The sequence below is a fragment of the Neomonachus schauinslandi genome, chromosome 1 (genome assembly GCF_002201575.2).
Source record: "Neomonachus schauinslandi chromosome 1, ASM220157v2, whole genome shotgun sequence".
Taxonomy (NCBI): domain Eukaryota; kingdom Metazoa; phylum Chordata; class Mammalia; order Carnivora; family Phocidae; genus Neomonachus; species Neomonachus schauinslandi.
In genome coordinates, this window is record NC_058403.1 from 145551232 (window position 1) to 145575467 (window position 24236).

General features: G+C 41.1%; 1 protein-coding gene across 1 annotated transcript in view; it reads left to right on the plus strand.

Moving 5' to 3' along the window:
• Positions 1-24236, plus strand: part of ULK4 (unc-51 like kinase 4) — a 607678-nt gene that overhangs the window by 313020 nt on the left and 270422 nt on the right. The window contains exons 33-34 of the mRNA XM_044912620.1: positions 2845-2847; positions 12325-12430. Coding sequence (XP_044768555.1) covers positions 2845-2847; positions 12325-12430 — 109 coding nt within the window. The remainder of the gene's footprint in view (positions 1-2844; positions 2848-12324; positions 12431-24236) is intronic.

The window sequence follows — 24236 nt, forward strand, 5'->3', positions numbered from 1 at the left end:
CTTTGAGGCGTTTGTGGGGAGCACATGGAAGCCTGTGAGTTCCATTAAAAAACAAAAACAGCAAATAATATACTGTTCTTTCATTTTTGCTATTTGATATCAATGTCTCACATCCAGAGGCTCTTGTATTCTCTTCCTAACCTGATCTCTTAAAACTTATAAGTATCATTATCTAAGAGCTTTCATGCAAAAGAAGTTTGATTCCAGAGTTGAAAACAAAACTGAGACTTTCTGATGAATGTCTCTGAAGTGCAGAAGCTCTGAGAAATTTTAAGAATATCTCTGGTTATCTTTTGGCTTCAGGTATATCCACATCCCTCTGTATGTACCCAGTCTAGTTTTCAGCCATCACCCAGAACCGGCAAATGCCGCTTTACAAGGGGGAAATAATTGGCCCTCAAGCATATCCAGAGCTAAATCCACAGCTAAATCCTATTTGTAGATAGTAACAGAATCGGTAACAGTATTAGCCCTTTACACATGGTAGAACTTCACAGGTAGGGATAGGTAAGAATCCGCACATCTGAAAAATCTCCAGAAAGTATTGCGCCCTCTGTTTGATGTCACTAAGGAGATAGAGTGCTGGCCTTTCCAGCCAGAGGTAGACTCTGGTTACTTTAGATTCAGTCTCAAGTCCATGCCGCAGGGCCGAGTACAAGCAGAAGACAAGGTGCTGAGGTCAGGTGATGAAGACTGGCCACAGGTGAGGTGAGGAGCTGAGAGAAGCCGGCAGGGAGCAGGCCCTGAGTAGCTGACCTTGAGGATGACACAGAGCCACTCCTGCCCACTCTGTGCAGGGGTGATGTAACTAATTTATATCCGTGAGTTACAGCAACAGTGTATTTCTAGTTTTTAGTTTTTTTTAATTCAAATATATCTAGTTTGTTTTTAACTCCACTGAATCCAAAAGAAATTACTAACCCAGGCACTTGTTAGCTGAGATTTAGTATGGATTCCAAAAGTCTTAGCCAAGTCTTCAGAGTCATCAGCCTCAGTGTGCCTTTGTGATGTCTCATTTCTGTCAACCTCAAGTTCCCAAGTCCTGTGGTTTGTGCCCTTCCCCAAGTTCTAGAGCTTTGTAAGCCTGCTGGTTCTTCCCACCCAGCTCCATTCCCATCTCCTGCCTAAAACCTTTTCTGGTCTTCTCAGCTCACCAGGATCTCACTCCCTAGTATGTGTTAGCACAATCAGCATACTTCTCTCAGCCCATTCTGTCTCCCTGCGCTCTCACTGGATGGGAAGCTCCCCAAGGGCAGGTGTCTGGTGCAGGTTTGGGGTGTGTCATCAGGATCTACAGTGGGCCTGACGTGGGCTGGTCTTTAGTATAGATTGTTGAAGGAATGACATTCAATTGTGTGCAGAGGAGATCATGCATTTTTTACCTTCAAAATAGTATACACTATTTTCTGTAATATAAAAGGATATCAACTGGGCAGACTACTCAAAATAATGAATAATCAAATTGTTCACATATTTGTAAAGGTTTTCAGGTCTGTTTGTGTGTATATATGTTTGTGTGCATTTTAAAATTTATGCAAATTCACATTAAAACCACTTTTTTTTAATATGGGAGCTTACATTCATTCTGAGTCCGTTCTGTTATCTATATTGTGAAATCCTGTGATTAGGAGGATAGTAATTCATAAACCTATCCTTTTCTCCCTCCCCCCCCAATATTTATGTGATGAAGTTGGACTTCATGGTAACTCAGGTGGCATGTGGTATTTAGGATTCTTTTGAGGGGCTGAAGAAAGGCAAAATTCTGAGGAAATTGTTTCACCCAACAACCTTTTGTTTTTAGATTGATTAAGTGCAGGTTGGAAAGATGGGGATAGGGTTACTTGTCTTGTGCTAAAACTTTTATTTGAGTGATCTTTGCTACAATCCACAAGTAAATATTTGAGACTGTGGAGAACTGTTCTGTTTGACTATAGGAAAGCATAGGAATTTGATATAATTTGATATTATTTGATATTATTTAACCTCTCTTTCAAATATTCTTTGAGAAGTGTCAAAGACAAAACTGTAAGCTGCACAACAAAATATGTGCTTTTATTGGGAGTCTTAGGGATTACAATCCAGGAGACACAGGTTTGATTGAAATCGAAAACCTGCTCTGGAGAGACAAAGGAGGTTAGAGTTTTTAAAGTGGAAAGAGAGGGGGTGCCTGGGTGGCTCAGTTGATTAAGTGGCCAACTCTTGATTTTGGCTCAGGTCATGATCTCAGGGTCCTGGCATCAAGCCCCGAGTTGGGCTCCCCGCTTGTGGGGAGTGTGCTCGTCCCTCTGTCCCCACCCCCCACTTGTGCTCTCTCTCCCTCTTTCTCTCAAATAAATAAAATGTTTAAAAAAATAAAAAAATAAGTTGGGAAGAGAAGTTTTACGTAAGTTGTATTGAAGAAAAGGTGATTGATGCTGGTTTATCTACAGCTACATTAATCTACATGTGATTGGTTGCTAGGGCTAATGTTGGGCAGAAAATCCATTTATGTCCATTATAACATAAGTAGATTCCTTGACTTTTAGCTGAGTTCAGTAAAAAAGAAAAGAAACCTCTGAGAATTTGAGACAGAAGATATGCATGAACCCCACCTCCTCAATGTCCTCCTGGTTCCATTTCAAATAACTCTTAGGAATTATTCCATCGTATGCTCTCCATTGCTGGCAGATGCAGCATTGGGTTTAGTATGGAAGGATGTTAAAGCAGAAGAGGACCTTGGAGGTTAGCCTGAAACTCCAGCAGGTCACCTCTCCCTGGTTGCCTGTATCTGCATGTGTCGGGGGCAGGGCTTTCCCTTCTGCCTGTTTCCAGTGGAGCTCCCAGCCCTGCCCCTGGATGTGGCAGCTGGTGCAAAATGATGAGTTGGGTGCTCTGTCCCCCTCCGTTGCTGGCGGGGAAGAGCTCTCTGTCCTCTGTATGGCTTCAAATGACGTTTCCAGCTGTCGAGGTTTTGCCTCGTGCCCTGCCCTTGATGGATTGTGTGATGATGACTTGGATGCTGTGGCTCAAAGTCATTGCTGTTGGAGTCATTCTGATGCAGCGCCAGAGCCTACATTATTCAGAGCATGGTCATGTGAAATGTTTCAGAATTGAAGCTATATTGGTTGTTTCTCCTCCTGCTGCTTTTGGGTCACAACCCTCTAGGGAGCTTCCTGGGTGAAATCTGAAACCAACCCTGGCGCTGGCAGGGCAGGGAGAGATGGAAGAAACAGGCCGGCCACTCCAGGTTGGTAGATGGCCATTTCATAAGCAAAGGGGACTTACATATGAGGCTTGTCTTGGGCAGCAAGACAGTGGATCTCTGCACCGCCTGCCAAATGTTAAAAGTTTATATATAGAGGCCTTACCGGGGTTCAGTCACGTATACCATGCAGGTGTTCTCAACACCACATCACTATCTCAAGGGTGTGTTCTAGGGGCAGCCTCTGGGAGCAGGAAAGGCCAGCAGAACCCACATTCCAAGGACTGGGAGGTGATGGGAGCCTCCGAGTGCCCTGGGTCTTTTTGATGACTTTCCCTAACAACTTCCAAGACAGGTTTTTTTGTGTGTGTTCATGTGTGTGTTTGGTTTGGTTGTTTAACATGCTACTTGTGCCCTGAGAGATGAGATTCTAAGATTAGCCAATAAAATTGGTGACGAATAGACTCCAGTCCTCTGTGAATGGTGTATGCATGTCCCAGAAGCTCAGGGACAGCTCAGGGAAGCTTTCTTAAAGATCAGTGCCCCTTTTTCCGTGCACCCCACACAAACAGACTGGACAACATTCCCCTGTGCTCATCCATTGTCATGCAAGCCATCAGAAGGGAGGATCCCATTGTCAGCCAGTTTGCCCAAGGGGACCACACATCTTTTCATTTGCAGCTCATCAGAATTCATACACAGAAGGGGCTGTGACACTATTATTCCATATGTCCATGGGGGCAATGGGGGGTGGCCAGGTGAGAGTGTGGTAGCAAGAAGACAGTCCCAGTACAAGTGTTTCATGAATTGAGAAAGAGCTTGAAGTGCTTGGTGTTAAACAGAATCATTTGCTCCTCTTCTCCCTGTCTGTTGAAGATGGTCCGGGTCACCTGGGGGCTGACACTAGGCAGTGCCAATGGGCAGGGACCCGAGCTGTTGTTGTCTCTGTGCACATCCCATTGAAATGTTGGTCAGCATTTATTTGGAGATACCCAGTGGTTGGACACATAATAGGTCAGTTGACTGACTTTTAGTTCCTGATTGAGGTACCCTGTGATGCAGAGAGTTTTTGTTTTAGCACCTGTATACTTGGGGTTGCATCCTGAGCTTATCCTTTCTGGGCTCATTTCTCTTTCTTGAGGAAATCCAGTGGTCCCTCTTTCTTCCTTCCCATCCTCTCCAGTCTCTCCCTTCTATCTTTTGTCCTTCCCTTCTTAGCACTCACTCAGATTTATGGTTTTCTCTTTGACCTGCTTGAAGAAAACTTAATGAAGCCATCTTGATATGGAATTTCTTAAAGCTGAAGCTCATTTATTGGGGGTACAAGAATTAAAAATATGAAAATCCCATACCCTTCCCTTTCCCTTCCTCCCTATTCCCTCATTCCTAAGCTTAAGGAACTTCCCAGGGACTGGTGGGACAGTTGCTTTGATCCAGAAGCAGTGGATGTGAGCAAATGGGCACTCTGTAGATGAGTCTTGGTTGTCCAGCATACAGCCAAGACCCCCAAAGGGATTTGTCCCAGAATAGATATTGAAGAGGGGGGTCAGGTTTCAGCTGATAAGGTCCTTAGACCAGCCTGGCTTGGTCTAAGAAATTTATTTAAGCTCTCAATAGTCCCCTTTCCCCTTCTAGGTTTCAGAAATGGAACTGGCCAGTATATGGTCACATTCTTCCTTGGTCAAGTTGGTCAATCTGACTCCTCCGGAATCTCCTTATTTTTCCTGTGTTCCCAGCATATGCCCTGCTCTTTGCTCAGGGTCTGTGAGTTTCTTGATCCATCACAAGACCCTTTTACCCTGCCCATGGTTGTCCAGCATGATCCACATTAACACTTTTATGCTTGTACCCAGTTTATGCTTATAGTAGAGTATCTTCAAATTCCAGTTAATATTCTGGGTCCTTGCTGGCATTTTTTTTTATTATCTAGGAGATGAAAAATTCCTCAGATGATTTTATCCTATTACAACCAATGTATTCTCCAAGATGGTATAGTTTCTATCATTGTGTGGCCAAAAATGAGCGTACTGAATGTTCCAAAGTGATTATACAAATATAACTGTTATTATCTAAGTAGAGTCTAAGAAAAGGAAAGCTGATTGCCCTCAGTTATGGAGATTGAGAACAGAAGTGATCATGCATAAAATACCAAGTGCACCAAATTCCAGGGTGAGTGACAAAGATCCGGGCTGCCTTATGCTGCTGGTTTGTAAATACCCAGTGTATGTATTTGCAGTTCCCCTGATGTCTGATTTGTTACCTGCTCAGAATAATTTATTGGAGAAAGGTGCTCCTTCTTTGAAATTTCAACTCAGACGGTGAGATGGCTAGGGTCTCATTGCCACTTTAGAGATAGTCCTGTGCAACAAAAACTAGTTGAAAGATCCAATGGGATCCAGACAGTGTGTGCTTTGGGGGTGTGAGGGCCAGTAGGTATTATGTTGAGGTATTCCCATGTCCTTAGGAGTAGCTCACCTACCACTAGCTGACCTAGCAAAGAGGTGTTAAGGGCACTGAATCCAGGTGTCCCAAGTGAGCGATCACTTTTAACAGAGAGTGCCATTAAAATTGTGTCAGCATCGGGGTGCCCAGGTGGCTCAGTTGGTTAGGCATCTGCCTTCGGCTCTGGTCATGATCTCAGGGTCCTGGGATTGGGCCCACTTTGGGTCCTGTGCTCAGCAGGGAGTCTGCTTCTCCCTTCTCTCTGCCTGTCCCCCCAACTTGTGCATGCTCTCTCTCTCTCAATAAATAAAAAATCTTTTAAAAAATTGTGTCAGCATCTTTCAGGATTTTTGGAGTATGTATTTTCCATGCTGATGCAAGTGCTTCATGAGTCCTTGATAACGATTTCACATGGGAGAGATTTTATGTATTTTATTTAAAGTGAAAAGGTCTGAATTTATCATTTATTGCAAATATTCAAAAAGTATGTACCTATTAGACTTTTTGAGGAAGATTATTTTTATTGTTCAATAAGTATTTATCAATTATTTAATTGAAGACAATTCAATTACCTAGTCTGTGACAAGGTAATTCCTTGAAGGAGACTCCCATGAGCTATCTATCCCTTCCCCAACTGTATTCACCTAAGCAGCTTTGAGCCAGTTTGTTTCTTTGTTAATCTACCAGAGGCCTCTGCATACCAGGCACTGCACCTCACACTGGGGACTGATTAAAAGTCCCAGTTCTGCCCTCCAGGGGCTCAGCATCAGGTGAGGACTGGATGAACCACGGGTTACTGTATACAGTAGGTGCAATGATGAAGTCAGGCAAAGGAAGGTCACGTCGGTGCTGTCCAACAAGAAGGATAGCCTTCCCCATGCCCTCTCCCCCCTACCCCAGCTTCAGCAAACAGCATCTGGCCTGAATTTTTAAGAGTGAATGTTAGTTTGCCAAGGCTTTATTTTTGTAACATTTTATTATTATCTATTACTTTGGACAGTGGCAGGGATGTGACAGGAAGGTGGAAGGAGTTGTGTGTCTGGATGCACACCTATATTTTCTCATTTGTCCCCCTACTTGGGGCCCGTTTTTGGCTTGGATAGGGTGTTGTGGGGCAGTTTGGCCTGTCTGTCAGCCCCCCAGGCAGACACAGGAAAGGGGTGCAGTCTATCCCTGGGGACGCTGGTCCTGGCTGCTTCCCGCCATCTCTCTCCGTTGCCAGGGCTCTCTCTCCGTTGCCAGGGCTCTCCTGCCTGAGTAGCATTGGCTCCAACCCAGTGCACCTGCCTTGAGGAGTAGGGCACTACTGAGAACCAGGAGGGAGGATGGAAGTTTCCTGCTAGAAGCTTAAATAACGTGAAAGAGCAGGAGGGCTGAGCAAGCCAAGTGACACAGTTAACCTGCCACAGAAGGGCATCCCCAGCAGTCCGCCATTGGTGTTGAGCGAGGACTGGAATTCTTAGGCTGAACTCAGCATACTGATTGGCAAATGGTACCGTTTGGTCCACAGCCTCCCTTCTGTGTCAGCTGCAACGTATTGCAAATAAGAACTTGTATTTGCTGCAGCTACAGGGCCTCTATACTATCTGTCAGTCAAATTAAAAAATTTAAATTCTTTTCTCTCATGTCTTTTAATCAGAAAGATGATGACCCAAATCAAGGAAGAGACTTAATTCTGTACCTCCAGGCTTATAGGGTGAGAGCGTCCTACATCTTTGGCTACAGATGGGGAAGAGCGTGCTTGAGGTTCTCCTTGAGCCTCCTTGGAGGCTGCTAAGCCCCCAGCAGCCCTGACCAGAGGACAGAGGGGCTATTTGACTGTTTCACAACCGGCAGAGCAAATGCCCAGTGGTAGCTACCCCAGCCCCAGCTTCATAACACCCCAAATTTTCCAGCTTCGGATGCCCAAATCCTGGCCTTGCTTCCCAGGAAATCCTGTGTGTGTGTGTGTGTATTTATTTATGAGGTAAATTAGTGGAGATTAATTTTAAATTTGTGTTCCTTCACCTTGTTCCCTTCCCTTTTCCTTACCCACAGGAGTCAGAATTTGGGTCAATAAATCAGAGTGTTTCCAAAATCATTAACATGATACTTCTGTGGGATTGAGAGCAACGGAGCTACAGTACCCTTGCTTCTGCCATCCCTTGGTTCTCATGGCCCTCCCTCCCTTCAGGCCTTTGAATCCCCCTGGGGCTCTGGACAAACGGGGTGGTGGGAAGCAATGGCCCCCCTACCTTGGGCCTACAGTGGACTCTAATATATTCCCCGGGCCTGCAGGCCCCAGATTTAAGCCCTAGGAATGGGGATGAGTCTTGCCACTCGAGAAGGAGGAGCCTGGTTAGCAGTGGAGGACAGGAGGAGCAGTGGAGACAGGGGACAAACTGTCCCCACCTTATCTTTGGCAGAGGGGAGAGCTTCAAGAGGGGGCCTGGGGAGAATCAAGGGGAATTTATCACGGATGGGATGTGGGAGGCGGGAGAGAGGCAGTGGCCCCAGGTGATTCCAGGATTTATGGCTGCATGGTGGACAGATGGTAGAGCCCTTCATTGAGACAGGAAGCCAAAGGACGATGTGTGAGGGGAAAGGACAGGATGAGTTCAGTTTAGATCCCATTGAGTTGGAGCTGTGTGTGGTACGGCCTTGTGAAAAATCAGTAATATGAAAAAATGTCCTCTTCCGCTCCGTCCAATACATTTATTTCATCTGAACGCTCTGAAGAGTCTTCTGTGGGCTCCAGATGTCTAGGAATCTAGTTGTATGAGAGAAAGCATAAAAAGGAAAGTGAGCAAACACACACTCTGTCTCTGTCACCTTTGTACTATGTCCCAGAACATGTGCAGTAGACTAGCATCCTGTAGTGCAACGTGCAAAAAGGTTTTCCCCTGAAATGTGATCTCACTGTGTGTTGAGTAGGACGTGCCCTGTGTTTATTTGCCAGAGATTATAGATTTCACGTTCATAACTCTTGCATGTGCTTCTGCTTTTCTGCCTCCTCTTGGTTTCCAACCTCCCTGGGGACCAGTGGTTGTCTTTTAATTTGCCCTCTTTAGAATCCTGACCCCACACCAAGGGCAAAAGAGAGTGACTGTGGCTCATTGTGAGTTTCTATTGCTAAAGGTGTTTCCTGCCTTGACTATTGAGAGCCCTGCCAAACTTTTGAGTCTGGCCATCTGACGTCCCTAGTGCCATTTCCGTCCTCAGATATTAGAGGGAAGTATAATGCTTTGTTTACAGTGAAACCGCTCTGGGAAGGCTGATCATTTTTCAGTAGTGTTTCCTTGCCGTGCCCTTGGTAGTTCAGAGCTGTCCTCTATAAGCACTGAAGCAATTAGTTTTGACAAGGCTGATTCTTCAGGGTCCAGTGCTCCCCTGCCTTTCATTTGCCGAAGCTGTACATTTTAATGAAGTTGTTTCATCTATGTTGCCAAACACTAGAATTTTGCTGCTTCAATTCTAATTATCTCTACTGGCAAATGCTGTGTTTTATTAGAACTCTCAAGTGCTCTGTTTATTAAATGTCCGCACACTATGGCATTAGGCACACAAATTAGGTCAGCTGTGCTTATTGATGGGTTATGGATAAAGGATTTTTTCGTCATAATCTTAAAATGCAGTGCGATTGCCTTCTGTGGCTTTGTGCGCGGTCGGCGATGCCTTTTCTGATGAGCTCGGCTGCCTTTCTTACCCGGCCGCCGAGGCTCATGCTGAGTGTCTGAGCAGTGGGGCTGTGGTCGGGGGCTCAAGGTATGTATTTCCAGTCTTTGGAGTAACAGCTTATTCTTTTCTTTTCTGGAGTTGCCTAGCACCTCCATCTTGCTTCCTGCGTTCTATGCCTTAGAGCACTGTGGTATCTACAGAGGACGCTTATGAAGCCAAGAGATGCCAGTCATGGTGGCACAGGGAGGGCAGCGCTACCAGAGCTGCCCCAATTCAGTATTTCTCAGCTTTTCCACCCCCTGCTCTGGGCCCCTTTACGTGCCTGCCACCTCACCCCATGGGCCCTCAGGTGGTATGGGTTAAGCTGGGATGTGCTGGTGGGCTGTTGGCTCTGACCCCCGTCTCTCCTTCCTTGTGCCCCGTGACTGTGGGTCAGCAGGCAGCGCTGCATGGTGATCAGGTGCGTGGCTTCCGCCATCCCACAGACCCAGTCCTAGCTTCACCGCTGAAGAGCTGGCTGATTCCTGGCAAGTTACACTTCACCTCGCCAACCTCAGTGGCCTTATCTGTAGCAAGGGGAGACCTGCAGCCACTTCAGTGTTTCTGTGAGGATCAGATGCAATGGTGACATAGGTCACATGCCTGGGATACGAGCCTTGGCACCCAGTGCCCCATCAGCAAACTCTCAGCACTGCCTTGTTCCTCCGCAGGCCAAGATCAACACTGAGGCCACTGGTGCCTGGGCCCCTGACCCTGTGCCAAAGGCCCTGTTGCAAGTCATCAGCTGCTGCTCTCTCTCCTTACACTGCTTTACTTGCATGTATTGAGGTGCCAATGGCGTAGACTCCTTGCTTTCATTCATGAGCCGTGGGGATTTAAAAAAAAAAAGACATCAGGACTTTCCCTAGCCTTCTGTCACAATCTTTTTACCCTGGAACTCAGTCATAGCTTTCTGGGGAGAGGGGCTGTCCTAGAGGAGCATCTAATGGGGACCCAGTCTTTCATCGGGATCATCCCTCCCCTCCTACTCTGGCCTGTGGTCTTTGAACCAAACTTGAGTTTCCCATTTGTCTTTACACCAGGCTTGCAGAGTGCCTGAGAACAACTCTGGCCCCACAAATTTACCCCCCTGTTTTCTCCCTTCATATAATCCTCTACTCTGACTTTAAGTAACTGTGGTGTTTTTCAATGCATCATTTATCCCCTGTAGGCTAATACAGTTGTGAACAGCAAGAACAAATCTTATTAAAGTTGCTAAGAGAAATGAAATAAACCAATTTGATAGAAGTTAATGGAAGTGTGTTTAACTCATTTTTATGCCTTCTCAACTGCTCTTCGCATGTATTTCATTCTTTGTGGGGGAAATGATGACCTGAGCCATAGCAGTAGCTGTCTCAATACCCCCTGGAGAACTGCGGCATATTCTCGAGCAGGAGCAAGGACTCTGTTCCATGCCCTTCCTCCCCAACACTATGTAGGAAGCACATATATATCTACAAGAGAGAAGAGTGCGTAAATAGAATTCTCTACTATAATTTTTACGAAGCCTTCACTTTATATTAAACAAAAGTCATAGTGTATGAATGGCTTGAAATCCAACAACAATGTTTTGATAATGGTTAGAAAAGAAAAAGAACCATTTCTCCCCGTCTGGTTATAGGATTATTGGTCTCTTTTATTTCCTCCATCAGATACTTTATCCTGGAGACCCCCAGTAGTATGGTTGGCTGGCGCTTTTAATGATCAGAGTGCACCTTGGCTTTATGCCCCTCTGCAGACTGAGTTGTGGGCTGGCAGAAGCCTTCATTTTGCAGGGACTCTAGAACCTTCAGGTCAGGAGTCCGAGAACCTGGTTGGCCAGGGGACAGTCCTGGATTTGTAGTGTTCAGGGGTAATGGGGGTTTGGATAGTTGGCTTTTGTACTAAAGGAAATGCCTATATTAGCAAGTGGCACTCACCCCATAAGTACAAGGGAAAACTGAAGTATTGGCTTCACAGGGAGGCAAAAATATTACCAAGAGCATCAAAGAAGAGGTACATTTAATCATAAGGAATGTGTATATTGAAGGAACAATGGATTTATCGCTAGTGAAACTGCCCTGTATTTGCTGACAGGCTGGTCTTTGAACAAGGAGCAAAATGTGTTATTTTATTGAATGGGACCAAAAAAAAAAAGAAAGAAAACCAAAAAGATTTATTAGCTTCTCTTTTCTTGACTAGAATAGGTTTCCTATGTATCGTTGGTTACTTTATCATGAATAACATGTTGTGTCATCTTGTGCTTATTAATCACCCTTTCCTTCCAACCAACTGTATGAATAATTGGATGAAATTGGTGGCAGACCATCGCTTACTTATTCATCTTCTTAAATCGGTGTCAGTGGAACATTCAAACATGAACATCCACCCTTAAGTGTGTTTCTCAAGAAAGGTAGAAATTTTTAGGCACCGGTATTTGGAAAGCAAACTCCTTGTCTCAGACCAAGCGAAGACCTAGATGGTGCGACTCGGAACATCAAGTGGCTGGCGTTGCTGGGAGGTACACATCTGGCGACAGAGCAGCTTCAGAGCCAGATGCAGTGCTGGTGTTTTTGTAAGCGTTGGAAACCACGTGTCCATCAGGGGTCTCCTGGTCACTCTGCTGCTTTTGTCACTCTGAGACGTGGTAGCTTTATTTTGTGATCTCAGTTCACTTTCAAGTGTGGTCTCCTAAGCTCCATGTAGTTGATTCCTAGTCACTCTGACTCCCCTGTCCCCCATCTAAAGCCCAGAGGGCTGTGTGGTTGTCACTCAGCTGTGCGTGGGGGACTGCATGCAGCAGCGCTGGTGCTCTGAAGGGTTCATGCTGCCTCCCAGCTGACTTAACACACTGATGGGGAGTGGGAGTGCCTTAACGCAGAAGGATCTGCTTCATTAAAGCAGAGAAAGATAATTATTTGACCTTGTGCAAAGAATGAAGGGATGGAGGTCATTTGATCATTTGTCTCTATCATGATGTAATTACAATTCTGTATAGTTATGATGGAAATTGTGATCTATTGCAGGAACATCAGGAGAACATTCTGGGTAACACCATGCAAAGTGTGATTGCATTGCTCAACAATCTGGTTGCCTGCAAAGATTCAAATATGAAGCTACTTTATGAACAAGGTAAATGCTTCTTAGAATTCATTTTGAGTCTTGATTTCTGCCTATTTGTTATTTTCCTCATCATATGTAGTGGGGAGTCAAGAAGTGCTATTCAAAGTTGATGAATCAAAATAGACATTTAAGAATCTATAAATAATAATAATGTTATCAGCAAAAATAGGAAATGTGGTTAGATTGTGGTAGTTTCTCTAAGTTCATTTATTTTCCTTTAGGGCTCAAAGTTTCCTTCCTCCTATAGATACTGTTACAGATGATAAACCAAGAAGTACAAGTGTAACCATGGTAGTTAGACTTATTGCTGTCAATCAGAATAAAAACATATTTAGTCCAAAGCATCTTGGAAAATGAGATCGGATGAGTTGAGGGTGGTTTTATGTTACATCTTATGCATACCTATAACATTAAGATTAAAAACGTTTTTAAAGACTTTATTTTTTTAGACCAGTTTTAGGTTTAAAACCACATTGAGAGGGAGGTACAGAGATTTCCCATATAACCTCTGCCCCCATTTATATCCTCCCCTTTTAATTGTCTTTTTGTCGTCTCTATAGTTTTGTCTTTTCCAGAATGTCATAGTTGGAGTCCAACAGTATATAGCTTTTTAGGATTAGTGGTTTTCACCTAGTGATATGCATTTCCAGTTCCTCCATGTCTTTTAAAAAAAAAAAATTATTTATTTATTTATTTGACACAGAGAGAGATAGAGAGAGAGAGAGAGAGCACAAGCACAAGCAAGGGGAGACAGGCAGAGGGAGAGGGAGAAACAGGCTCCATGCTGAGCAGGGAGCCCCATGTGGGGCTCGATCCCAGGACTCTGGGATCATGACCTGAGGTGAAAGCAGGTGCTTAACCGACTGAGCCACACAGGTGCGCCCGCCCCCCCCCTCCCCCCCGCCGATTCCTCCATGTCTTTTCATGACTTGTTAACTCATTTCTTTTCAACACTGAATAATACTCCATTTGTCTGGATATACCACAGTTGTGTTTTTTTTTTTTTTTAATCCATTCCCCAGCTGAAGGGTATCTTGGTTTCTTCTAGGCTTCATAACAAGGATGTTGTCATCTAAATTAAGTCTAGAGATACATGAGACCCCTTGGGTACATTTTTGTCAGCTCCTTGAATTTTGGTCCTCTCAAACTTGAAAACCTGTGAACTAAGGACACAAGTTATCTGCTCTGCCACATTTTTAGACTCAATGAGGAGACACAGAAAGAAGAACCCTCATAGAAACTCTTATTTAAAAGGAAAAACTAAAAGGACATAGCAGTCACTGATGCATGACAATGTTGAAATCTTGGCAAACACATTTTCTGATTTCCCTTTGTTCCACAGGGGGAAAAATATCCCACTTTGAGAGTACTCCCTGCGAATGCTTCTCTATGGCTCTTGCCTCTAACTTCTGGTTCATTGTTCTTTTTCCATAAAGATGGCCCATCGTTGTAGCTGAGTAGGATTCTAAGCCTGATTCCTATCTATAGACATTTGGGGCCCTATAACTTCTTTTCATTCTAAAAGAAATTATCCCTATTCTTTTTAGTCTGAATTGGTGGTGTTTCTTACAATATAAGTCTAGCAAAATCTTTGTTAGGTTCTTATAAATTTTTTTCTAGTTTTATTGAGAAATAAACATCACTGTATAAATTTAAGGCATACGGCATGCTGGTTTGATTTTCATATATATTGTGAAATTACCACAATAAGTTCAGCTAATATTCATCTTCTCCTATAGAGAGAATAAAAAGAAATGAAAAAAATGGGCATTTTTTTTCCTTATAATGAGAACTCTTAGCATTTACTCTTAACAATTTTCCTATATATTGTATAGCAGTGTCAGCTATAGTCATCATGTTGCATATTACATCCCTAGTACTTGTTTGTTCTTACAGCTGGGGGCTTGTACCTTTTGACCACCTTTTTCCTATTCCTCCTCTCTGCACCGTCCATCTGTAGTAACCACATACATGCATACACATACATACATACACACATACCATAACTTCTTTATCCATTTATTGGTCAAAAGATACTGAGGTTGTTTTCATGTCTGGCTATTATAAATAATGCTGCTATGAACATGCAGGTGCAGATATTTTTTGAGTTAGTGTTTTTGTCCTATGGCTATATTCCCAGAAGTAGAATTGCTGGATCACATGATAGCTCTATTTTTTTTTTTAAGGATCCTCCATCTTGTTTTCCATAGTGGCTGCACCAATTTACTTTCTCACCAACAGTGAACAAGGTTTCCTTTTCTCATCTATGCCCTTGTTAGCCCTTATCTTTTTGATGGTGGCCGTTCTAACAGGCCTAAGATGGTATCTCATTGTGGTTTTAATTTGCATTTTTCTAATGACCAGTGATGTTGATCATCTTTTCACTTACCTGTTGGCCTTTTGTGTATCTTCTTTGGAGAAGTGTGTATTCAGGTCCTTTACCCATTTTTTAATTGGGTTACTTTTTTTTTGCTATTGAGTTGTAATGTTTCTTTATGTATTTTGGATATTACTGCCTTATCAGATACGTGGTTTGCAAATATTTTTTTTCATTTCATAGGTTGTCTTTTCACTTTTTTGATGGTTTCTTTTGCTGTACAGAAGCTTTTTAGGAGTTTTTTTTCTACTTCTGTAAAAATGTCATTGGCAACTTCATAGGGATTGCATTGAATATATAGATGGCTTTTTGTATTTTTGCCATTTTAATGCTATTAATTCTTCCAATCCATGAAGACAGGATACCTTTCCATTTCTTCCTTTCTTCTTCAGTTTCTTTCATTAACATCTTGTATTTTTCAGAGTAGAGATCTTTCACTTCTTAAATTTATTCCTCAGCATTTTGTTGCTTTTGATGCTATTGAAATTTGGATTGATTTCTTTTTCATAAAATTCATTGTTATCATTTAGAAATGCTACTGATTTTTTTGTTAATTTTGTATCCTGCAACTTTACTGAATTTACTGATTACATCTAACAGTTTTTTGGTTGAGTCTTTAGAGTTTCTTTATATAAAGTAATGTCATCTACAAATAGAGACAGTTTTACTTCTTTGTTTGCAATTCCTTTTACATGTCTTTGTAGTGACTTTTATTTCTTTTTCTTCCCTGATTGTTCTTGCAAGGACTTATAGTACTGTGTTGAAGAGGAATGGTGAGAATGTGCACCCTTGTCTTTTCCTGATCTTAGAGGAAAAGCTTTCAACTTTTCACAATTGAGGATGATGTTAAACTGCAGGATTGTCATATATGACCTTTATTATGTTGATATGTTCTTTTGATGGCTAATTTGTTAGATTTTATCATGAATGGATGTTGAATTTTGTTAACTGCTTTTTCTTTGTCTATTAAGATGATCATATGATTCTTTTCATTCTATTAATGTGATGTATCACATTGATTTTGCATATGTTGAACCATCCTTGAATCCCACTTGATCATGGTGAATGATCCTTTTTAATGTGCTGCTGACTTTGGTTTGTTAGTGTTTTGTTGATAATTTTTGCATCTGTATTCATCAGGGATACTGGCCTTTAGTTTTCTTTCTTAGTAGTGTCCTTTTGTGGTTTTGGTAACAGGATAAATGCTGGCTTTGTAAAATGAGTTCAGGAATGTGCCCTGCTCTTTTGATTTTTTGGAAGAGTTTGAGAAGAATTGGTATTCTTCTTTAAATGTTTGGTAAAATTCACCAATGAAGCCATCTGGTCCTGGACTTTACTTCATTGGGAGGTTTTTGCTTACTGATTCATTATCCTTACTAGTAATCAGTCTGTTTTTCCGGATTTTCTATTTTTTCCTCATTCAGATTTTCTATTTTTTCCTGATTCAGTATTGGTAAATTGTACATTTCTAAGAATTTTTCCATTTCTTGTAAGTTGTCTAGTTCGTTGATGTATTGTTGGTTCATAGTAGCCTCTTAATGATCCTTTGAATTTCTGTGGTATCCATTGTAATGCCTCCTTTTTCATTTATAATTTTGTTGATTCAAGTCCTTTCTCTCTCTCTCTCTCCCTTCCTCCCTCCCTCTCTCTCTTTTGGTTAATCTAACTAAGGGTTTGTCAATTTTGTTTATCTTTTCAAAAGAACCAACTCTTAGTTTGGTTAATCTTTGCTACTGTTTTTCTGTTTTCTATTTCATTTATTTATGCTCTAATCTTTCTTATTTTCTTTGGGCTCAGTTTTTTTTTTTTTTTTTCCTAATTGAAGTATAGTTGAGTTTCTGGTGTACAACATAGTGATTCGACAAGTCTATACATTATGCTGTGCTCATCACAAGTGTAGCTACTATATGTCACCATACAATGCCATTACATTATTAGTTGGTTTGTCTTTTTCTGGCTCCTTAAGGTGTAGATTTAGGTTGTTTCTTTGGGGTCTTTCTAGCTTCTTAATGTATTATTACTGTGAACTTCCCTCTTAGAACTACTTTTGCTACATCCCATAAATTCTGATATGTTTCTAGTTCCATTTGTCTCAAACTTTGTTTTAAATTCCACCTGTAATTTTTCTTTGACCCACTGGTTGTTCAGGAGAGTGTTTAATTTCCATGTATTTGTGAATTTTCCAGTTTTTCTATTGTTAGTGATTTTTAGTTTCATGCCATTGTGATCAGAGAAGATACTTGATATTGTTTCAGTCTTTTAAAATTTGCTAAGACTTATTTTGTGGCCTAATGCATGATCTATCTTAGAATGTGGTCAGTATGCATTCAAGAAGAATGTAAATTCTGCTGTTGTCGGATAAAATGCTCTGTGTATGTCTGTTAGCTCTATTGGTGTCTAATGTTCAAATCTGCTGTTTCCTTATGGATTGTCTGTCTGGATGATTTATCCATTGTTGAGAGTAGGGCATTAAAGTAACCAACTATTATTGTATTACTGTTATTTCTCCTTTTATATCTGTTTTTGCTTTATACATTTAGGAGCTCCAGTGTTTGGCACATAAATATTATTTTTTTAGGGGCACCTGGGTGGCTCAGTCGCTAAGCGTCTGCCTTCGGCTCGGGTCATGATCCCAGGGTCCTGGGATCGAGCCCCACGTCGGGCTCCCTGCTCGGCGGGAAGCCTGCTTCTCCCTCTCTCACTCCCCCTGCTTGTGTTCCCTCTCTCGCTGTGCCTCTCTCTGTCAAATAAATAAATAAAAACCTTTAAAAAAAATTATTTTTTAAATTTTTTATTTAAATTCAATTTAGTTAACATATACTGTATTATTAGTTTCAGGGGTTGAATTTAATGATTCATCAGTTGCATGTAATACCCAGTGCTCATAACATCAAGTGCCCTCCTTAACATCACCCAATTACCCCATCCCCCCATCCTCCACCCCTCCAGCAACCCTCAGTTTGTTTTCTAGAGTTAAACATCTCTTATTTATAATTGTTATATCTTCATGTAATGACGTCTTCATCATTATATAATGATCTTGTTTGTCTCTTTATCATTTGTAGTTGAAAATTCATTTTGTCTGTTGTAAGTATAGCTGCTCCTGCTTTTTTTGGTTACCATTTAATTACAATGTCCTTTTCTATCCCTCACTCTCAGTGAAGTCTCTTGTAGCCAGCATATTGTTGGATTTTTAAAAAAATCCATTCAGGCATTCTATGTCCTTTAATTAGATAATTTAATCTGTTTCAAGTAATTATTGACAGGAGGGACTTACTGTTGCCATTCTGTTGGGTGTTTCTGGTTATCTTATAGATTAATTGTTCTTTGTTTCTTATCCTGCTTTTTATGAGTTCTGATGTCTTTTGCCATCCCTGTACTTCGACTTCTTTATCATATTATTTGTGTAAGTATTATAGGTTGTTTCCTTGTGGTTATCATAAGGCTTACATAAGATATTTCAAACTTGTAACACGCTATTTTAAGCTGATAACAACTTCAGTAGAATTTTTAAACTTGACAATTTTACTTCTGTCAGGTTATTGCTGTTACAATTTATGTGTTTTTTATATTGTGTAATTAATAACAGATTATTGTAGTTATTTTTAATACATTAGTTTTTTTTATACTTGTGAACTAGAGTTGTAAGTGAATTATTCACCACTATTACCATATTGCAGAATCTAACTATGACTATATACTTAAACCATTACCAGTGAGATTTATACTATCTTTTTATATTTTTATGATGGTATTTTACTCTTACTTCCACTCAAGAACTTCCTTTAGCATTTCTTGTAAGGAAGTTCTGATGGTAATGAACTCCTTTTGTTTGTTTAGGAAAGTCCTTATTCCTTCATTTCTGAAAGACAGCTTCATGGGGTGTAGAATTCTTGGTTGACAGTTATTCTCTTTCAGTATTTTAAATATGCCATCCCATTCTCTCCTTGCCTGAAAGTTTCTGTTCAGAAATTTGTCAGTAGTCTTGTGGGGGTTCCCTTGTATGTAACTTCCATCTTTTCTCTTGCTGTTATTTAAATTCTTTCTTTGTTTTTGGCTTTTGACAATTTAATTATAATGTGTCCCTGTAACTCTATTCAGGTTCAACCTATTTGGGGTCCCTTGGGCCTAAGACATGGAGATGTCCATTTTTCTCCCCATCTTCTGGATGTTTTCGGCCATTGTTGCTTTAAGTATACTTTCTGTTCCTTTCTCTTCTCATTCTGGAATCTCCATAATGTGGATATTGTTTCCTTTCATAATGTCCCCATAATTCATATAGGCTTTTTCACTCTTTCGTTGCTTTTTCCTTTTGCTTTTATGACTGTGTAATTACCATGTCCTATACTCTAGGGCACTGGTTCTTTCTTCTGTATTGCTGGGTCTACTTTGGAAACTCTATTGAATTCATCAGTTTAGTTATTGTATTTTTTAAAAATTTTTTATTGTTATGTTAATCACCATACATTACATCATTAGTTTTTGATGTAGTGTTCCATGATTCATTGTTTGTGCATAACACCCAGTGCTCCATGCAGAACGTGCCCTCTTTAATACCCATCACCAGGCTAACCCATCCTCCAACTCCCCTCCCCTCTAGAACCCTCAGTTTGTTTTTCAGAGTCCATCGTCTCTCATGGTTCGTCTCCCCCTCCGATTTCCCCCCCTTCATTCTTCCCCTCCTGCTATCTTCTTCTTTATTTTCTTTTTCTTAACATATATTGCATTATTTGTTTCAGAGGTACAGATCTGTGATTCAACAGTCTTGCACAATTTACAGTGCTCACCATAGCACATACCCTCCCCAATGTCTATCACCCAGCTACCCCATCCCTCCCACCGCCCCCCACTCCAGCAACCCTCAGTTTGTTTCCTGAGATTAAGAATTCCCTCATATCAGTGAGGTCATATGATACATGTCTTTCTCTGTTTGACTTATTTCGCTCAACATAATACCCTCCAGTTCCATCCACGTCGTTGCAAATGGCAAGATCTCATTCCTTTTGATGGCTGCATAATATTCCATTGTATATATATACCACTTCTTCTTTATCCATTCATCTGTCGATGGACATCTTGGCTCTTTCCACAGTTTGGCTATTGTGGACATTGGTGCTATAAACATCAGGGTGCACGTACCCCTTCAGATCCCTACATTTGTATCTTTGGGGTAAATACCCAGTAGTACAATTGCTGGATTGTATGGTAGCTCTATTTTCAACTTTTTGAGGAACCTCCATACTGTTTTCCAGAGTGGTTGCACCAGCTTGCATTCCCATCAACAGTGTAGAGGTTCCCCTTTCTCCACATCCCTGCCAACATCTGTCGTTTCCTGACTTGTTATTTTTAGCCATTCTGACTGGTGTGAGTTGGTATCTCATTGAGGTTTTGATTTGGATTTCTCTGATGCCGAGCGATGTTGAGAGCTTTTTCATGTGTCTGTTGGCCATTTGGATGTCTTCTTTGGAAAAATGTCTGTTCATGTGTTCTGCCCATTTCTTGATTGGATTCTTTGTTCTTTGGGTGTTGAGTTTGATAAGTTCTTTATAGATTTTGGATACTAGCCCTGTATCAAATATCTTCTCCCATTCTGTCGGTTGTCTTTTGGTTTTGTTGACTGTTTCTTTTGCTGTGCAAAAGCTTTTTATCTTGATGAAGTCCCAATAGTTCATTTTTGCCCTTGCTTCCCTTGCCTTTGGCGATGTTTCTAGGAAGAAGTTGCTTTGGCTGAGGTCGAAGAGGTTGCTGCCTGTGTTCTCCTTTAGGATTTTGATGGACTCCTGTCTCACATTTAGGTCTCTCAACCATTTGGAGTCTAATTTTGTGTGTGGTGTAAGGAAATGGTCCAATTTCATTCTTCTGCATGTGGCTGTCCAATTTTCCCAACACCATTTGTTGAAGAGACTGTCTTTTTTCCATTGGACATTCTTTCCTGCTTTGTCGAAGATTAGTTGACCATAGAGTTGAGGGTCCTGGGCTCTCTATTCTGTTCCATTGACCTATGTTTCTGTTTTTGTGCCAGTACCATACTGTCTTGATGATGACAGCTTTGTAATAGAGCTGGAAGTCCGGAATTGTGATGCCACCAGCTTTGCTTTTCTTTTTCAACATTCCTCTGGCTATTTGGGGTCTTTTCTGGTTCCATACACATTTTAGGATTATTTGTTCCATTTCTTTGGAAAGAGTGGATGGTATTTTGATGGGGATAGCATGGAATGTGTAGATTGCTCTAGGTAGCATTGACATACATCTTCACAATATTTGTTCTTCCAATCCATGAGCATGGAGCGTTTTTCCATTACTTTGTGTCTTCCTCAGTTTCTTTCATGAGTATCTTATAGTTTTCTGAGTACAGATCCTTTGCCTTTTTGGTTAGATTTATTCCTAGATATCTTATGGTTTTGGGTGCCATTGTAAATGGGATCGACTCCTTAATTTCTCTTTCTTCTGTCTTGTTGTTGGTGTATAGGAATGCCACTGATTTCTGTGCATTGATGTTATATCCTGCCACTTTACTGAATCCTGTATGAGTTCTAGCAGTTTTGGGGTGGAGTCTTTTGGGTTTTCCACGTAAAGTATATCATCTGCAAAGAGTGAGAGTTTGACTTCTTCTTTGCCGATTTGGATGCCTTTTATTTCTTTTTGTTGTCTGATTGCTGTGGCTAGGATTTCTAATACTATGTTGAATAGCAGTGGTGATAGTGGACATCCCTGCCGCGTTCCTGACCTTAGGGGGAAAGCTCTCAGTTTTTCCCCATTGAGAATGATATTCGCTGTAGGTTTTTCATAGATGGCTTTTATGATATTGAGGTATATACCCTCTATGCCTATACTCTGAGAGTTTTGATCAAGAAAGGATGCTGTACTTTGTCAAATGCTTTTTCTGCATCTATTGAGAGGATCATATGATTCTTGTTCTTTCTTTTGTTAATGTATTGTATCACATTGATTGATTTGCGGATGTTGAACCAACCTTGCAGCCCAGGGATAAATCCCACTTGGTCGTGGTGAATAATCCTTTTAATGTACTGTTGGATCCTATTGGCTAGTATTTTGGTGAGAATTTTTGCATCCATGTTCATCAGGGATATTGGTCTGTAATTCTCATTTTTGATGGGGTCTTTGTCTGGTTTTGGGATCAAGGTAATGTTGGCCTCATAAAATGAGTTTGGAAGTTCTCCTTCCATTTCTATTTTTTGGAACAGTTTCAGAAGAATAGGTATTAATTCTTCTTGAAATGTTTGGTAGAATTCCCCTGGGAAGCCATCTGGCCCTGGGCTTTTGTTTGTTGGGAGATTTTTGGTGACTGCTTTAATTTCCTTAGTGGTTACAGGTCTGTTCAGGATTTCTATTTCTTCCTGGTTCAGTTTTGGTAGTTGATACATCTCTAGGAATACATCCATTTCTTCCATGTTATCTAATTTGCTGGCATAGAGTTGCTCATAATATGTTCTTATAATTGTTTGTATTTCTTTGGTGTTGGTTGTGATCTCTCCTCTTTCATTCATGATTTTGTTGATTTGGGTCATTTCTCTTTTCTGTTTGATAAGTCTGGCCAAGGGTTTGTCAATCTTGTTAATTCTTTCAAAGAACCAGCTCCTAGTTTCGTTGATCTGTTCTACTGTTCTTTTGGTTTCTATTTCATTGATTTCTGCTCTGATCTTTATTATTTCTCTTCTCCTGCTGGGTTTAGGCTTTATTTGCTGTTCTTTCTCCAGCTCCTTTAGGTGTAGGGTTAGGTTGTATACTTGAGACCTTTCTTGTTTCTTGAGAAAGGCTTGTATTGCTATATACTTTCCTCTTAGGACTGCCTTTGCTGCATCCCAAAGATTTTGAATAGTTGTGTTTTCATTTTCATTGGTTTCCATGTATTTTTTTAATTCTTCTTTAATTTCCTGGTTGACCCATTCGTTCTTTAGTAGGATGCTCTTTAGCCTCCATGTATTTGAGTTCTTTCTGACTTTTGTCTTGTGATTGAGCTCTAGTTTCAAAGCATTGTGGTCTGAAAATAGGCAGGGAATGATTCCAATCTTTTGGTACCGGTTGAGACCTGATTTATGACCTAGGATGTGATCTATTCTGGAGAATGTTCCATGGGCACTAGAGAAGAATGTGTATTCCGTTGCTTTGGGGTGGAATGTTCTGAATATGTCTGTAAAGTCCATTTGGTCCAGTGTGTCATTTAAAGTCTTTATTTCCTTGTTGATCTTTTGCTTAGATGATCTGTCCATTTCAGTGAGGGGGGTGTTAAAGTCCCCCACTATTATTGTATTGTTGTCGATGTGTTTCTTTGCTTTTGTTATTAATTGGCTTATATAATTGGCTGCTCCCATGTTAGGGGCATAGATATTTACAATTGTTAGATCTTCTTGTTGGATAGATCCCTTAAGTATGATATAGTGTCCTTTCTCATCTCTTATTACAGTCTTTGGTTTAAAATCTAATTTGTCTGATATAAGGATTGCCACCCCAGCTTTCTTTTGGTGTCCATTAGCATGGTAAATGGTTTTCCACCCCCTCACTTTCAATCTGGGGCTGTCTTTGGGTCGAAAATGAGTCTCTTGCAGACAGCATATCGATGGGTCTTGTTTTTTAATCCAGTCTGATAGCCTGTGTCTTTTGATTGGGGCATTTAGCCCATTTACATTTAGGGTAACTATTGAAAGATAGGAATTTAGTGCCATTGTATTGCCTGTAAGGTGACTGTTACCATATATTGTCTGTGTTCCTTTCTGGTCTATGTTGCTTTTAGGGTCTCTCTTTGCTTAGAGGACCCCTTTCAATATTTCTTGTAGGGCTGGTTTCGTGTTTGCAAATTCCTTCAGTTTTTGTTTGTCCTGGAAGCTTTTTATCTCTCCTTCTATTTTCAGTGACAGCCTAGCTGGATATAGTATTCTTGGCTGCATATTTTTCTCATTTAGTGCTCTGCATTTATCCTGCCAGTCCTTTCTGGCCTGCCAGGTCTCTGTGGATAGGTCTGTTGCCAATCTAATGTTTCTACCCTTGTAGGTTACATATCTCTTCTCCCGAGCTGCTTTCAGGATTTTCTCTTTGTCTATGAGACTCGTAAGTTTTACTATTAGATGTCGGGGTGTTGAGCTATTTTTATTGATTTTGAGAGGGGTTCTCTGTGCCTCCTGGATTTTGATGGCTGTTTCCTTCCCCAAATTAGGGAAGTTCTCTGCTAGAATTTGCTCCGATATACCTTCTGCCCCTCTCTTTCTTTCTTTCTTCTTCTGGGATCCCAATTATTCTAATGTTGTTTCTTCTTATGGTATCGCCTATCTCTCGAATTCTGCCCTCGTGATCCAGTAGTTGTTTATCTCTCTTTTTCTCAGCTTCCTTATTTTCCATCATTTGGTCTTCTATATCACTGATTTACTCTTCTGCCTCATTTATCCTAGCAGTGAGAACCCCCACTTTTGATTGCACCTCATT